General features: G+C 49.8%; 1 protein-coding gene across 1 annotated transcript; it reads right to left on the bottom strand.

Annotated features, from left to right (window-relative positions):
• Positions 1-915: 915 nt before the first annotated feature.
• On the bottom strand, positions 916-4,953 carry LOC125556094 (uncharacterized). Its single transcript, XM_048718889.2, has 8 exons — positions 4,395-4,953; positions 3,126-3,223; positions 2,984-3,038; positions 2,800-2,897; positions 2,218-2,342; positions 1,844-2,123; positions 1,592-1,704; positions 916-1,293 (listed from the first exon to the last, which is right to left on the bottom strand). Exons 1-8 carry the CDS (start codon positions 4,912-4,914, stop codon positions 1,173-1,175), a joined length of 1,410 nt encoding a protein of 469 aa, XP_048574846.1. The 5' UTR covers positions 4,915-4,953; the 3' UTR covers positions 916-1,172.
• Between the last annotated feature and the right edge of the window lie 12,387 nt (positions 4,954-17,340).

The raw sequence follows: 17,340 nt of genomic DNA, 5'->3' as shown, positions 1-17,340 counted from the left end.
TGAGGTCTCTCTGAAGATAAATTTTTTTATGTCTCTCTGACCTACAGGATCCACCATCGATCGATTCCTGATGGTCCCGGTGATATGGCTTCACTCGACACCGACTGGATCCTTTCGGCTTCAGTTTATTGAGAGAGAACATCATATGCTGCTTCAGTTCCTTCAGAGAGAATTTGGCCTGTTGCTTTCTCATCTGATACCCTTTCAGCCTCAGCACGCTCGGCTAGAGCATGATCTCGACGATTGGCCCACTTGGAAGCCCGCTTATCCCACATATCTCGATAGAGCACGGCAAAAACAAAGTGCCAAGCTCGCCATCAACTCCTCCATTGTCGACGCACGTGTGCTGCAAGCCTGCAACAATATAGTACTCCCTCTGTAAACTAATATAAGAGCGTTTAGATCACTAAGATCTAAACATTCTTATATTAGTTTACAGAAGGAGTAGCAACAAGGGTGATGGTGCGCGAAAGACGGTAGAACAAAAGCAGTGGCTTTCACGTCCATGTACGAATCCTGAGCTCAGCTGCTCGCTCTCTCGCTCGTTGGATCGATCACGATCGGTCATGTGCCATGGAAGCGGCAGGAGGTAGTGGACTCGAGAAGTGGAGGACGAGCAGTACAAGATAACCCGACCTGCTATTTCATTCGAGCACATCAATGGCGTCGGCCGCATCTGTTGCACTACAGTAGTATGTATGCGTTACGTGCAACGGCATTTACATGCAACATTATGTGGGTTTTATGAGGGCTGGCTGTGCCGCGTTTACCCGCTTTCAACTTGCGGACACAAGACAACACACAAGTGGGAAGCCCTGAGTTGCCACGGCCATCGCGCACGTGCAGCTTGCTAGCATGCCGAGCACGTACGGGGCTCGCGACGTGGCTGGGCATTCAGCAAACCGACCAGCATGCTTAATTTCACAAATCCACTACCTGAAGCTTTACTTGTATATACATGGCAGTGTACTACACATGATCATCCAGCTCTGTTCGTCATTCGTATCACACGAACACACGTCCGCCGCCTAGAATATTTTCTGTTCATTCGTTCGTTCATTCGTCCGCCACACAGCCAACGGAGTGCTGGCATCTGTACTGTGTCAAGCTGTTAGGAAAGCAAGCGGCGACTATGAATACAATCCTCCGATCGCCACACCCCGGTATCTTCTCTAGAACATTAAGAAGATGCCTCCGATCGCCACAGACTTCAGGATACGAATGCAACAGGTCAATACAGATATCAACCTGTCTCCTGGTTCGTTCTCTTCATCAGCCTCCTGCTCCTCGTTGCTGAAAAAGTAAATGCAAATTTTGTAAGTTCTTAGCTCTATAGATTTCAAATAAAAGAATAATGACATAAAAATCTGAACCACCAAGTATTTGTAAAAGCTACTGGATTCAGATTCTAGGCCTTCTAAAATCAGAATCTCAAACAAAGACATCGATTTCTAACCAGGTTCACATGACAGTAACCAGGTTCACATGACAGTTGCAGGAACGCAGGATGAGATATCTATCATATAGAGATCTCCATTTCAGAGGAGGGTGCTCACAAAAGAACACACCTTAGACAGTTGCAGGAACTTACCTGGAAAGAAGCTCCGTCAGCGGATCACATAGCCTCTTTGTTGGGTTAGTTTCAGCATAGAAGCAAATATTTGCGGAGACACCTTTCCATTCAGGTAAATTTTCAACAATAGACTGCACAAATATTATATGTTACACATCCGTAAATCTTTAAGAAATTGACGTTCAATCATTTACAAACTTGCAGTAATTCTCAAGCACGGAAACAACAAATGTATGTAAAGAAAATAACAAGTTATTGGAAATACTGTACCTTCTTAACAGCTTCAGAATTGACCATAACCTTCAAGTATTTCACTGAGGGGTTGAAGCCACTGGGAACTCGCTCGTCAGCATACATCATTGTGTAGACAGTACCAGGTAGGCTCTTTGGCAGCTGCTTTGGCAAATCGGTATCAGTTCTGCCATCGGTACAGGGTGGGTCAGCCCGGTCGTGTGCTGAATACACAAAGTGCTTGTCCTCGGAGAAGAGACTAAGTGTGTCAATAACATAATTCACAAGAATGTTGCCCCAAGGGGATTCCTCGTGTTGCCTGGTTCCAAAAAAGAGAAGTACAACAGAGTTACAATCAAATTTAATAACCCCAGTTATAAGTACAAGTACAGTCAAGTACAACAGACAGTTACCTGGGGTTGAGAACTGACACCAGGACGCCAACATTTTTACCAAATTCAGTAGTTTGCTTCATGAACATGAGTGAACTTTCACCAGTGACACTTAAACTGACCTTACTGCTCTTCCAAGCAATAGCCTGCACAAATATAATTACTTGCTGAACTTCAGTTTCACTGATTTGCATTAAATAATGTTTATGATAAATGATGGATTCCACAATCAACGATCATTTGTTGGTGCTTGTGCAGGAGTTAATTTTACACTTGTAGATTATCTGTTTTGTTTTCTTTCATTTTAATTGAGATGTCCACCTATTTTCCCTTGAACTACTGCATGCTGAATGATTCATGAAATGGATGGTATATACATCAAGATTTTGCATAATTCCTAGCCAGCGGTGGATCTGTGGGAACAAACAAGAATGCTAGAAGGAAAAGACTAACTAATCTATCAGATCTAAACACAAGAGGACCTCCAGCCCCAGCCCCAGCCCCCACCGAACCGGGCCCAGCCGTTCCAGCAAAAAATACCAAGTAGGGCCAGAGGCGACGAAAGAACTTAATAATGCAGTTAGGTTTTCAAGTTTCTCTTACCATTTCAGCAACTGTCGAGCTATCACATATTGCTATCAGGTCGGCCTCTTTTATCTCAAATAAAGCCTCGGCTACTTGCCTTCCGATGGATCCAAAGCCTTGAAAACAGAAGCAAGTTAGAAAATGTTATGCAAGTGCAGCAACATGTCTCATTTTAAGTTTTTAACTAAGCATTAATACTCACCAATAAGTCCAACTTTGAGTTTGAATGTGGTGTTATTGTCCTTGCAGGTCGCAACCTGTTTACAACCAAAGCGTGATAAAACTGATTACCATGCTACACACCAGATCATCAAACATAGCATAACATGTTATGATATACATACCTTCCAGTCGCTCCTTTCAACAGCAAGAATTTGACGTAGCTGACGGTAGAAAGGATATACATTGAAAAAAGAATCAGTCTCCATGCCAGTAGGCTCACCTACATAAACCAGATAGAGATTGATTTAGCTGATGATGAAAAGGATATACGTTCGGAAAGGAACAATTTCCCATCCCAGTTAGATCCCCTACAATAAACCAGTAGTTTTTGTGATTAATATTCAGTGGAGAAAGGAACTGAGGCGCTGCCTTCGAACCAAACAAAAGACAATAACAGTATTGAACAGAAAGAATCCCAGTACAAGGAAAGTGCGGAGTGTTTGGAATTCAAGAGGGATAATTTACGCTGCTTGGGCATCTTATTGGTGCACAACTAACCTCCAGCGAAGTCTACCAACTAGATTCTATTACATCTTAACACTAAGAATTTAGAAGCTGTCAAATGACCAGCACCATCTTCAGGTCAGACGTGACCCCCAGCTCCTCATCTAATGTGGGTTGCATTGCTGCAGATCCTCTGAGCTTATTCAGTAGAGGGGTGCTAGGTGAGCAAGGCAACTCTAACGGCGTGACTGGACTGGATGCACTCTGCTTGGTGATCCACTTCCCACGGATCCTTGGCGGTGAGGTAGGGGCTCCCCAGCAGCCACCAGTCAATCCTACACCTCCCAGGCTCAGTTTGGTGCATAACCCCTGACTGAAAACACCTTCAGTGTTGTCATAAGCTGCTATCACCCCACTGTGATCTGGAAGGGGGTTTTGAGAATGCATGAGATCCTCATGCATAGCTCCTCTACCCTGGACAGAGCATCCCCTTTGAAGAGAATTCTCCAATTTCTCAAAGTCCTCAGTATTAGCCACACACACCCAGCCTGCTTCATGTCAATCCATTTATACACTGTCCTCTATTCCTCTTACCCTTCCCTTCTGCAAGTTCCTCTAACTGGTTGTAATCGCTAACATACAACCAACGAATCCCTATACTCACATACAACCAACGAATTCCTATACTCTAACATACAACCTATCCCCATTCCCCAATGAAACCCTCGCAGCATCCAGTGGATCAGGCGGCACCTACTCTGTTCCTCCTATCCTTCCTCTGCTTGTGCAAGGATAATTGCTCTTCCTCAATTCCTGTAATATACTCTAGGATACAACCTATCTCCGACGAATCCCTCGCCTCAATCAACCAACGACACGGCCACACCCAGCGCTGCGACTACGTACAGACCACGGTTGGGTACCGGAAGAGAGGAGGTGGTTCGAACCTGAAGGTACATCAACGAATACCCAGCTGTACAGCGAGTTGAGCATCAGAGCGCAACCTTCGCCGTCGGGATCGGCGACCTTCCCGGCCCAGCGCGCGCCGTCGGCGGCCTGCAGCGTGGCGGGCTCACCAGCCGAGAAGCGGCGCCTCGGGGTCTTCTCAGTGATTTTGAGATGCACGGTCGAGTAGCTGACCTCCTCGCGCACCGCGTGGACGGCCGCGTTGTAGGCCTGCGACCGGCAGCGAAAGCGGACGGTCTCGCCCTTCAAGTCGGCGGGGAAGGGGCCCGCGGCGGCCGTCGAGGACGACGCCCAGGCGCGCGGAGGTGGGGACGGAGGCAGGCGCGCGGGGGCGGGGGCGGAGGGGGCCGGCGGCCGGCGCGCGGTGGCGGTGGCGGTGGCGGAGGCGGAGGGGGTCGGCGGCCGGCGTGCGGTGGCGGTGGCGGAGGCGGAGGGGGTCGGCTGCCGGCGTGCGGTGGCGGGGGCGGAGGAGACGCCGCCGAGTCCTGAGGATTTCTCCATCGGGAAGGAAACACGGGCAGCGGGAAGCCAAATTGAAACACGGTGGGGAAGGGGGCTGGGGGGTCGATGTAATTACCTAAGGTTTTTTGGTGGGATTGGGGAATTTGCAAGTCGGTAACGACGGGGAGCGGTTACGGGGACGGCCACTCCCAAACTTGCGTTGCACGCTATCTAAAAACGTTCACCACGGGCACATCAACCTGGCACCCTGATGTGAACATCTATGCCAAGAGTATTGTTACTCGTTCAAGAAATATTCACGTTACACCGGTACGTGAAAAGTTGACCGCGGCAGTACCAAGAAGGAAAGAAGCTGACATTTTAGAGCTAACGGCCGATCCAAATGAACCGGTGATTTCGTCCGCTTTTTGTCCGTTTGGATCGGTCAGACGGACATAGATACTTGCTTCCGCATTTGGATCGGCGCCTGCGTCTAACGTTGGCCTGAGACCCATTTTGACGGCGCCAAAAGAATGAACACATGCATATTTAAAAAAAGAGAAACAACATTAATTAACCATTAAAGCCGGCCACGAAGGCCGGTGAGAGTCCACGCGTCCACATTTGCATTAAAAAAAATAAAAACAGCCTAAACTACGAGGCGGCGCGCTGCCTTAGGCGGCGTCGTCGTCGTCCTCGAGGTCCGTGAGGTCGATGAGCGTCGGCGCCGGCTCGGCCCAGGCGAACCGCCGTGTTCCAGAGCGCCGCCATGTCGGGATGTGCTGGCGCAGGCAGTGCCGGGGCGGGGGGCTGTGTGGCCGCATGTGCAGCCGCGGCCTGGCGCGCCTCCTCCTCGAGGTTGCGCTCGAGCATCTCCTCGTACTCGCCTTGACGGCGCTCCTCTGCCAGCCGGCGCTGGCGCCACATCTCGAGGTAGGTCTGCTCCTGCGCCGGCGTCGCCCCCAGCCAAACCGGTGACGCGGACACCCACTCGCGCACCACTCCATTCCAGGAGAAGCACACGATGGGCTCGGGCTCCGGCTGCAGCTCCGGCTTGATGGGGGACGGCGGGGCCAACGGCGGCACCATGCTGTCGCCCGCCGCGGAAAGGGCAAGGGCCTGCGCCATTGCCGCCTCGTAGCGGGCCTCCTCTTCCGCCTTGTGTGTGTTAGAGAGAGAGAGAGGGGGAGGGAGAGGGGGAGAGAGAGTGAGGAAGATGGAGGGAGAGAGTGTGTGTGTGAGAATTTGATGGTAAAAAATGTCGACAAATGTCACTTGATATGTATGAGAATATTAAATATAATATTAACATAACTGATATTAAACTCTTAAAGTTAATATGGCCCCGTTGCAACGCACGGATGTTAATTCTAGTAAATAATTAGTTAATCGGTTATTTAGTTGGTACTAGTAGACTGCCCGTGCGTTGTCACGGACTTTTTAAAATTTATACTTGTTGCATATATAAACACAATGCATGTCAAATTTAACATCAGAAACAAATGAAAAATAGTTGAAATCCACTCCACTTGCAATAATTTCAATAAAAATGTAATTCGGCGACTTGTACTATCAGATCTGATGCACAAAGTAAAAAAAAGTGGTAAAAAAAATATACAACTCTTTATCGTACACTGCATTGTAATTAACAGATAGCACTTGATGCCTTTTTAAGCTTAAGACCGATCGTCTCATGAAGCATCCCATTGTTATTGTCCATTAATTGAAGACAACACATGAGGATTTTGTTCCCCCAAAACAAATGTTTCCAAGATACTACAACCATTGACTTGATTACATTATGCAATTGCATGGCAAATTATTACATATGAAAAGGCACTTGGAGGTGACCATTTAGGAACTACTGCAAAAAAACACATATTTCATACCATTTAGGAACCATGGGTGCATAAAATATTTCAACCCTTCCCCATCTAATATCCATAGCTCAAAAAACACATATTACATATGAAATTAAGGCCGTTGTCCCTCACGGGTCGTCGACCTAATCTAACGTGCAGGTGGGATAGGGTACCCCTCAGTCCTGAACATTCCTCTAGCTCTAGGCCGTTGTTCCTGCATGCCATTTTATTTTAGGCTCAAGGACCTCTAGCTCTAGGCCACCATGCTACAAGAGATGCAGAGAGTATACTCTTTAGGTGGCGTTTTGTTCACTGGCTATCCTTGGATGGGCTGGGGAGAGCCAACCTAGGGATTCCACTCGTTTGGTTTGAGAATGGGAGGGGACGAGGATAACCAGATACCTCCGAATATTCCTTCAAAAGTTAGTTGCCGCGAGCCGTGAAAATCTGGCGGATGAGGCCAGCCACCCGCGCGTGCTGCCCTCTGTTACGTCCGCGAAACTTTTTTTCTCCTCTCAAACTCCCCGAGCGAACAGAAAATATCCCCAATCCTCCAAGTCACGGTTTCTCTAAAACATGAATAGCAACGGCTGTAGCGGCGATTTTGGATCGGGGGCTCGGGGTGGCGAAACGTGAGGCCGACTAGGGCGCGTTGGGCAACAGACCCAACCATGGGGCGGCGGTGGGGCAAGCCAGGTCGTGCTTGAGGCCAGCGATGTGAGGGCATGATAGGCAGTCCCTCTCCCCTCTTTGTTATATTTGTTCCCATTGACTTCATCTCTCACTGCTAGAGACGCTTTACGATGACCCAGAGCAAGGAAAATGAGTAGGCGTGTTGATCATGCCTGATGGATGCGTGCACATGTTGGTAGATGCACCTTTGCGTTGACTTGTGCCGTGTGCGTGAGTGTTTTTTATCGAGGCAAGATCTGCAAGATGTTGTCCCGCTCTGATGTGTGTACTTCATCGGAAGGCAACGATTTCAAGGGATCTCAGTGTGATCGTATACACGTAACTGTACATGCATTGTGTATCAATTTCAGATGTACCAATGTTGTAATTAATTAGTTTGGGAAAATATTGATTATGTGCATTTAATCTCCTCATTTAGTTTAATGGAAAAAGATTTTCAATATAACCCATCTACATCATATCCATCCAACCAAACAAAAAGAGATGGCCATCACATCAATCTCTAATCCTTACAACCAAACAAGAATCAAGGATATCCCCAACCACGTGGCTGAGGGTATCCCCAGCCAATCCCTCGTCGCCCTCGAACCAAACGCCACCTTAGTGTATGAGAAAGTGTGAAATTATCTAGGAAGACTTAGTAAGTTGTTTTCCGCCATTGTGTTACTCCAATCAAAGTCAACCTATACGGTGTATAAGGCAAAATATCATATGAAAATGGGATATCACAAGCTGATGTTCTTTGATAGTAGATGGTAACACTGTTGCGTGTAAATTTGGGCCTCTGTGTAATATGGACTTCAGGGATGATAAATTGTTGATACGAGGTTTTGAGCAGCATTTTCAGCAAAATCCCAGACCTTTTTTTAGCATCTCTAATATAAATGCCCTCAATAAAAAGTGTCAGATTTAATAGGTGATAAGCCAAGTCTGCAATAATAATATCTTAACAAGCTTCAACATTGCACACGCAACTTCTGTTTCTATAAAGGCATGTTATATAGAGATGATACCAATATGGCATAGAATGCTAAAGCAGAGCTCTTAATAGTAAATAAATAAAAGGGAAGGGGAATGCGATATGCTTAAATGAGGGTTGAAATAAAAAAAAATAGTAGATGGTTGTATTATGTGGTTGCAGATATAAGGGAAAAAACTTTCTGACTGAAAATCCAAGCTAATCTGACTTAGCTCACTGCTCCAAAATGTAAGTATGCATGCCTTTGTTGAACCCCCACTATGTTTGCAAGGCCTATAGTCAAGCAAACACCAAAGAAAAACAAGACCGGTCCATCCAACCATCTAAAACATGGAGAGGATGTTATGTATTGTAATATTAATTAATTGCAACATTAATTAGTAAGACAATAAAATGGATGATAGGGATAAGAGAACAATTTCATGGATTGGTCTGAAGTGTTGCTATGCAAGCTCAGTTATCAATATAGTAACGCATCAACTGCATTAGTTGAAAATTCCTGTGGCAAAATGGAATAGCCGAACATAGTGGTGGGTATTGTGGTATAGTAGTAGCCTGATGACGATCTCAAAAGGCGCAACATTTCCTTCATGCATGAGTTTCTTGATCATTGTACTACCTGAAACAGGCTGACATTAGAAAGATATCTATACAGAAACTGAGAGCAGATTGTTACCCTTGCTCGGATTTGACTTCTTCGCAAAGAAGATCGCCAGCACTCAGATGGGCAAGCCCAAACTGGTTCAAGATCTAAACACACTGAGTACCTTTGCCACTGCCTCGCCCTCCTGCACCAGCAATGTAAGCCATGGACTGATCATCTCAAAGATTTCTACGGCTTCTATGGTGTATGCAAATCTCAGGCTTATGACCAAGATAAACTTGGTTAATAATGCAACTTATCATCTACTTCACCCTCAAGCTTAAGTAGAGTAGTAGACAAATTATCGTGAAACTGCAGTAAGTAGAGTAGTAGACAAATTACCATCGGCCTGGTTATGCATGCATGAGATGAGATGGATGGATTTTAGTAATACATGTACTTTATTTTGACCCAACCCTTTTGTCACACTCTGCATGAACTTCTTACCAGAATGGTTATTCACATAAATCTCAACAATTGGTCGGACTTGCCGTCTAGAAGCAATGCAACATGAAACCTCTGATAGTCCTTTCTGCGGGGAGGATAGTCTAGTATTCCTTGAACAAATCATACGTGATACGTTTGATGGTCCTTAGGGCATCTCCAGCCGTTGGCCCCCCAGGGGGCATCTAAAAGCGCCGCCTGGGGGTGAGCCGGCGCAAAAAATAGCCTCGCCCTCAGCCGTCGGCCCCCAGGGCCGCCCCCATGCGCGTATTAAAAAAAACCGTTCGGCGAAGTTATGATAAAAACTAGTTAAATTTCGGCCAAACATGGCAAATTTCAGTGAAATTCGGCCAAACATTACATTAACCTAATCTAAAAAAAAGAAAGGGGCTGAAGTCATCGCCGCCGTCGCTGCCATCGTCGTCGTCGCCCTTCTCCTCCTTGACGCGGGTGCCCCTGCTGGACCCCTGCCCGGCATCGCCATGGCGAACAGGCGGCGGCGCGTCGTCGTCGTCGTCGCTGTCGCATAAGACGACGACCCCGCCTTCCTCGCGGCCGCGTCGGCGCTCCTCGAAGCGGCGTAGGGCGGCGCACTGGCGCTCCTTCTCCTTCTCGCAGCGCGCCCTCTCCATCGCAATGGAGTCCTGGCGCGCCCATTCGAGGGCCGCGTCGTCGTCGTCGAATTCCACCTTCACCGGCGCCATCCCCGGCTCCGTCTTCGCCGGCGCCAGCCCCGGCTCCGTCTTTGGCTTGACGAAGCGCGGAGGAACCGACGAGGAGGAGGCGCGCCGGCCGCCCTCGTTGATGACGATGCCGGCGCTGCGAGTGCGCCGGCCGAGCGGCGTCTCCGCCACGGGCTCGGCCTTGACGCCGAGCAGCGCCGGAGAGCCGGAGGAGTGTGAAGAAGAGCGTGATGAGGAGGAAGAAGAGGAGGCGCCGAACCTCCTTGGCGCCCATGGCCCGGCGCGTCGGTGCTGCGCCGGGGCGGCCACCCTCGCCGGGGGGTACGCCAACGGCGGGTCGTTGCCGCCCTCGAGGTACGTGAGCACGCCCTCGAGTGTGCGGCCGGGGACGCCCCACCAGAGGTGGCGCCCCTCGTTGTTCTACCGGCCGCCGACCACCGGCGCTTCGTTGGTGGACGCCAAGCGCTGCTGCTGGCGGCGCTCGAAATACGCCGCCCAGGCCGCGTGGTTGTCGGCGGCGTACTGGGGGAGGGAGAGTTCGGCGTCGGTGAGGGACGCGCGCACGATCTCGACCTCCTCGGCGAAGTACTTCGGCTTTGCCACGGCGTCGGGCAACGGGGGAATGGGCACTCCCCCGGCGCTGAGTCTCCATTCCGTTGGCCCGGCGCGCATGTCCGGCGGCGCCTGGATGTTCGCCTGGAACAGGAGCCAGGACTCCTGTTCGCGGAGATGACGGCGACCGAAGCCGTTGGCCGCCGCCTCGTCTCCGGGGAAGCGTTCTGCCATGGCGACGGCGGGGCTGGGCGGGCTCGGGAGAGGTAGAGGGAGGGGCTGGGCGGCGGCGCTCGGGAGAAGTAGGGAGAGGAAGGGGCTGAACGGCGGCGAGGTGCGGGGCTGGTGTGGGCACAGGCGAGTGGAGGCCGCCGGCTTTTATAGCCGGGCCGCGCCCGTGTGTACGCGTGTGAGGGAGGGGGGGCGTCGGCGCGCCGTCCCGTGACGCGCCGCCCGTGAGGAATCAATGGCAAGGCTGACCGGCGGCAGCCTTGCCATTGATTCCCCGCGGGAACCGAGGCCGTTGAGGGAAGACGAGGCACCGAGTCGCTGACGCGGCTGGCCCGCGTCATTTTCGCGCCAAAACAGCTCGCCCCGGCGCCCCCGGGCGCCCCCAGCACACCGGGTTCGGCCTGGGTCCGCCGGCGCTGTTTTCAGCCCAAGCCGGCGAAAATTGGGCTCCTGGGGGTGCGACTGGGCCGTTTTTTTGACGCCGGCGCGAAAAAATCGCGTGGGGAGGCCTTCCTGGGGACGCGGCTGGAGATGCCCTTATGCTCATATTGGTGTTGCCTTGGAAATTAGCATCCAGTGCACCAATTTATTGGATCCGCTAGTCTACGGAGCGATTCAGTTTGGCTATCTAGAAGATGATATGGAAAAAAAGTCTCAAAAGCCAATCCATCAAATAATTAATTTTAAAATCTCCGCAATCTGCAAAACGGACAAAAGTTTGAAAATATCAATGAAATATTATCTAACTACAAAATATTATCTATCAAAAGAAAATATTAACTATCTTAGAATCTTTCAGCGATAATGTACGTACAACAATTGCTATTAGAAAACATCCTACAATATAACTGATATTATTATTATTTCAGAATACCCCAAGACAGTACATAACTCATTATGAAGATTATCACTGAACATTACTAATATTATTATGTAACTTTTATATACTAAATGATAGTTTCAAGAAATCAGAAGATGTTTTTTTTCCTTCAACAATCTTAGTAAGACAAAACGTCTTTTGGCACGGTACTTCTATTTACCAAAGACATAAAATACTCTGGTACTTTTGTCAGTTTCATTTGGATATTACCTAAAAGAATGCACATATTTAACATATATGGCGTCACATTTGTGCAGAATCATTCAACAAAATGGTGTTCGAAGGAATCAAGAACATATGATCATAATCATGCCTCAATAGCAGAATCACATGATAGAAGACAAAGAGCTAGACAAAAGTTTTCTTTCATTCTTTGGCCTTTCATTTACCATAGAGCAAAAGCACAACCAGATGCCAAGAACGTACCCAGTACAGAATGATACATGTGCATCCATTGCATGACTTAGGAGCACCATATGCCACACTGAACAGGCCTTGAAACCCAGAGTAACCGTCAGAATTTGGAAGACAACTAACTACGTCCCTTGCCTATATGTACACCAAGGAGTTAATCCGTCAAGCCTGCAGAAACAAAACCAAGATCGGAATAACAACATCAGTCCAGCTTATGTGGACTTTTATCTGCTGGAACATGGTTTCCTTCAACTCTTACTTGCAATTGTGTTATCCTGTAAGGATACAAAACGTCTTAGTAAGATTGATAGAACACAGAGATCTGAATTATATATCCAAAACATGTACCCTATCGTTTGGAATTGTGAGTGTACCACAAACTGGAGCGTTCGGCGGCAAGGGATATGTTCGTCACAGAACAGCGGGATCTAGGAAGATGGAGGCTCTGGTGATGGAGCAGTGAGGGGCAAGGCCTGCCAAGACGACGGCGAACATGGGTTTATAGAGATTCTCACCTTGTACCCGATCTTCCCACCTCCGCAAGCTTCTCGACCTCTGTCTTCAGGATGCATCCTCTTCTTCCCCTCCTCTCCCATTCATGTGTGTGGTTCACTACAGTATATGCAAGTATGCAACTGTATGCACAAAATTCAAGTTCAGAACTTACAAATAAATGTTGCATTGCACGTGAACTCAAGAGATAAACATTAGAAATTCAGAAATAGCTTAATTTCTGGTTCAATCAACACACGATTCGAAGAGGAACGGGAAGAGGGTGAAGCCGGAGTTAGAGGAGATGACATGGACCTTGATAATGAATCTCGCAACGGCGACGGTCATGTGAACGATCATGTTGATCTTGCGGATGGTTACCCGCTGCAGGTCTTCTACTCTACCATCAGCGGCTGTCGCAAGCACAGGCCGCGCGCCCCGCCATGTACGGTCAAGCACTGCCGCCCCCACCAGGTAGCCCGACAGCATGCCGACCGCCGTCACCATCGCCACGACTCATCCCACGGTGATGCATGATGCATCAGACCGGGGGAGGCCCCTGGCACGGAAGATGGAGGGCCGGGGGGGAGAGGATGGGGGGGCGGCGGCGACGGTGGCATGTGCGCGTGTGGTTTTTGCCCTAGATGGTTCTGCACGTGTGGGAGACGTAGGAGAGAGGAGGAGGAACCGGAGGGGTGGGCTGGTTTTTCCGGTTCGTACTGTTGAGTAGGCTGGACTGGAGATTGGTTGGGCCAAAGAAAACGGAGGGGAGGTGATCGTGCGGAGGGATCGACTGGGGGAGATGGGAAACGAACCAAGCGAACGAACGACGTACGTAATGAGACATTAGGAGTAGAGATAAAAGAAAGAGAGAGGCGAATCAACCTGTGGTTGAGTTTCTGGTGCTCGCAGTATTTCTGGATTTATTTCAGGATTTCCGGCGATGCGCTTTCAGTGGGAGGAGACGTTCCCGTCGACGATGAGGCGCCTACGGTGACTTCATAAATTTCGAGATGATATGCCGGCTCAGTCTCTCGGAGGTGCTCATAGGGGTAGGGTGTGCGTGCGTGCGTTCATAGGGGTGAGTGTATGTGCGTGTATATGAGCGCTTGTGTCTGTATTGATGCTCAAGAAAAAGAGAGAGAGAGTCCTATTAATATTAGGGTCGTACTAGTTGGGTCGGCTGGCTACGTAACGAGCCTGCGCGCTCCTTTAAGCATCGGTCGTTCTGGTCATGTAAGGACAGATTTTTGTTTTAGTCGTGAGTTTAATAAAACTACACAAAATGTCCTATGGCGGGGGACATCAAATATTTTTGTTGCTGATCCGAGGGGATTTTGTTGTTGTTGCGTGTGGAGTCGATCCAATTTACTCGACACAAGTTTTTGATCTTATGATCTTGCATCTTTTGTTTGACCGGGATTTCTTGTTGCTGCTGCTAGTACCGTGAAAGCTCGGGCCGTCGAACGACTCGCCATCTAGTCGAGTCTTCATCACCCCCCGCTTTCAGGTGCATATCGATACAAATCGTCGCTGGATCGACACGTGTCCAATTCTTTTTTTTAAAGATCCTTGGATATTATTTTTTCACGGCCGTAGCCCTCTCCTCTCTCCCCCTCTCAACTTTGTCGCCGCTCCGTAGCCCTGACACATGTTTGATCTCATGCGTGGTGAAGTACTCGAGGTCCACGACTGATGTCGGGGTCGTTGTCGTTGTTGGCGGAGTCAAGGATGGCCAGCACATGCCGGGGTCGAGGTGGAGTTGGAAGCTAGGAGGGAAGAAAGTGTGGTCGGGCACACCGAGGGGGAGCTGAAGAGCCCGCCGTCACCATGGTCGTTTGTTGTCTTGTGGAACCATACCTGGATGACAAGCGATGCGATGGAGGTACAAGACTATGCGGGGGATGGATGCGACATTAGGGAGAAGAGGAGACGACTGTTAGGTAAAGGGAGAGTTGCTCGGGCCCGCCTCACTGCGGTATGGTTGTCGCTCCTGCCGCAGCACGCTTCCGAGACTACAATGCGTGCCATCGGTGAGGCCCGTGCCGCCGAGTCGGCGCATGGCATCACCATGCATCACGGCGTGACTACCCTAAGAAGGTTTCGACTACTTTTGAGCATGTGAGGAGTTGAGGAGGCATGGAGGATCAAAGGAGGACCGACTGCTCGCTGGTGGAAAAGATTGGCATGTGGCAGTGCTTGGCCAGAGTCGCACACCACCGATAAGGGCCACCGTAGGCACCCGGTCGCCGACTGTCGACCATGCTACCAAAGATCGCATGGCCCTTCCATGTCGTCGTGGTAAGCCCCACGACACTGGAGCACGTGCGTATTGATTGTGTCCACGGAGCAAGCACATGCAGATTTCTTCTTCCCATTCTAATGTAACCTTGCAAAAATGCAAAAATGTTTTACATTATAAAACAGAGGGAGTAATCACTAGAGATTTAGCGGTGCAGGCATCAACAAGATGCAGCACTGGCGACAGCTTGACTCGGACGTGGGTCTGGAGCTAATCGTTGAGGGTTGTGGCAACACAGGACGAGACAACGTGGTATTGCTTTCGGCCCCGACAAGGCATGTTGATTTGAGAAGTGCGGCGGTTCGGTCCACTCTGGGAAAGAGAAGAGGATATGACGCGAAAAAACAATAGACAAAGGCTTTTTCTTAAAAAGAATAGGACATGTGTTAATCTTTTTTTTTGAACATCAATACAGACACAAGCGCTTATATATACGCGCATACACTCATCCTACGAACGCACATACGCACACCCTACCCCTATGAGCACCTCCGAAAGATTGAGCCGGCATATCATCTTGAAATTTACGAAGTCACCATAGACACCTCGTCGTCGACGGGAACGTCTCCCCCCACTGAACGTGCATCACCGGAAATCCTGAAATAAATCCAAGAACAAATGCGAGCACCAGAATTTGAACCCTGGTGGGCTGGGGATACCACAGTCCCTCTAACCATCCAACCACAGATTGGTTTGTGGGACATGTGTTAATCGAGGAGCGATTTATACCTGGCATGAACCCGAAAGCCAAGTGTGTGTACCCACGGTGAACGTTTTTTAAGTTCTTGAACCAATCTGTTCCCACAGGCCAAGTTGATCTGGATCTTGGAGGTGCGCGGCACAGCGGGAAGGTGGAGCAGGTGGACGTCGACCATGGAGATTATATGCTGTGCAGTGCTTTGGATCTGCTCGGATTCGGAGGTGTGGAGGAGCTCCGGACGAGAGCCCAACACTGACCTTGGGTCGGTGTCGGCAACAGCGGCGCCATGGCCATGGTGTCGTTCCCCTTCTTGAAGGTGTTGCCGTGTAGCTCCATTACACGACTCTCCGGGAGAAATCCCTAGCTTCGGATGGTCGAAGCGGGCGATGACGGCGGCTACGTCGTTTCCTCTTTGAGGCATCGCCTTTGAGAGTCAGCATGCTGCATTTTGCACGGATCTCTTCGTCGCCGGCGACAGTGGACGTCGGGGCGGCGGCTCCAGGTGGTTTTTGATTGTGCGTCGAGATGGCGATCTCAGGAACAATGTGAGTGGCAACTCTGAGGCGGGGGCTCTATCTTGACATTGGTTGGGTGGCATCCTTGTCCCGCTTGGGCGGTAGGGGTGTCGGCTCGGTCGATGCGCCCCAGAGGGGGCGGTCTGACTTTACGTCGGGGCGGCGGCCCCAGATGTGGTGCGACGTTCGTGGTCTGCGAACGGTTGCCCTGAGCAGCGTGGGCTGCGGGCAGCTGGGTTGTGCGACGTTGCTGCTCAAGGAAAGCAGTGGTATGTCAGGGCGGCGGCCCCGGAAGGCGGTGCCGGTTGATTGCGCTGGGCGCGACGGAGCGGTGGATGTCGGGGTGGCGGCCTCGAGAGAATCATTGTGGCGACCAGACTTCTGTGGCAACGATGATGGTGGGATCGATGTCGGCGACGGGCAATGGTTGCGGTAGTCGGCTCTTCTCCGGCGTGTCCACGGTTTTGCCTCGGTTTGCTTGTTGTTGTGGAGTCGAAGCTGCGGCGGCAGGGCCCTGTGGTGTACGATGACTGGCTGCATGTAGCCTGTTCAGCAATTTTCCTTGGCGCCAGTTGTGCCAGGTTTTGTTCTTCTGAGTTCTTCGTCAGAGTCGGAGCTGTGTTGTCTGGCTGCAGGTCGACTTGTCGTCGACGAGGGTGGGCTTTGCCCTGTATGCTTCAGTCTATGGGAGTGGGGCTTGGCCCTTGTTGTTCCGATTTTCCCTAATTAATTGGGCAATACTACGGGGTGAATTGATCAACAAAAGTACAACAGAGAATGGTCAGACGAGAGTGAATCCTTACTTCTTGTATAGTGAATCTTCATCCCCTAGCATAGTGAAAGGATCGATATGGTTGACTAGAGGGGGGTGAATAGGCAACTAACAATTTTTAGCTTTTCTTTAGCAATTTAAACTTCGCATCAAAATAGGTTGTCTAGACATGCAACTAGATGAGCAACCTATATGATGCAACACGAATAGGAACACAAGCAAGCAAGATATATGAAACAAATAAACTACACAAGTAAAGGCACGAGATAACCAAAAGTGGAGACGGTGGAGACGAGGATGTGTTGCCGAAGTTCCTTCCCTTTG

This window comes from Triticum urartu, chromosome 5A (genome assembly GCF_056163025.1).
Source record: "Triticum urartu cultivar PI428250 chromosome 5A, HENAU_Tu73, whole genome shotgun sequence".
Lineage (NCBI taxonomy): Eukaryota > Viridiplantae > Streptophyta > Magnoliopsida > Poales > Poaceae > Triticum > Triticum urartu.
Note: the sequence above shows the minus strand (reverse complement) of the source record. Positions and strands in the feature narration are given on the sequence as shown.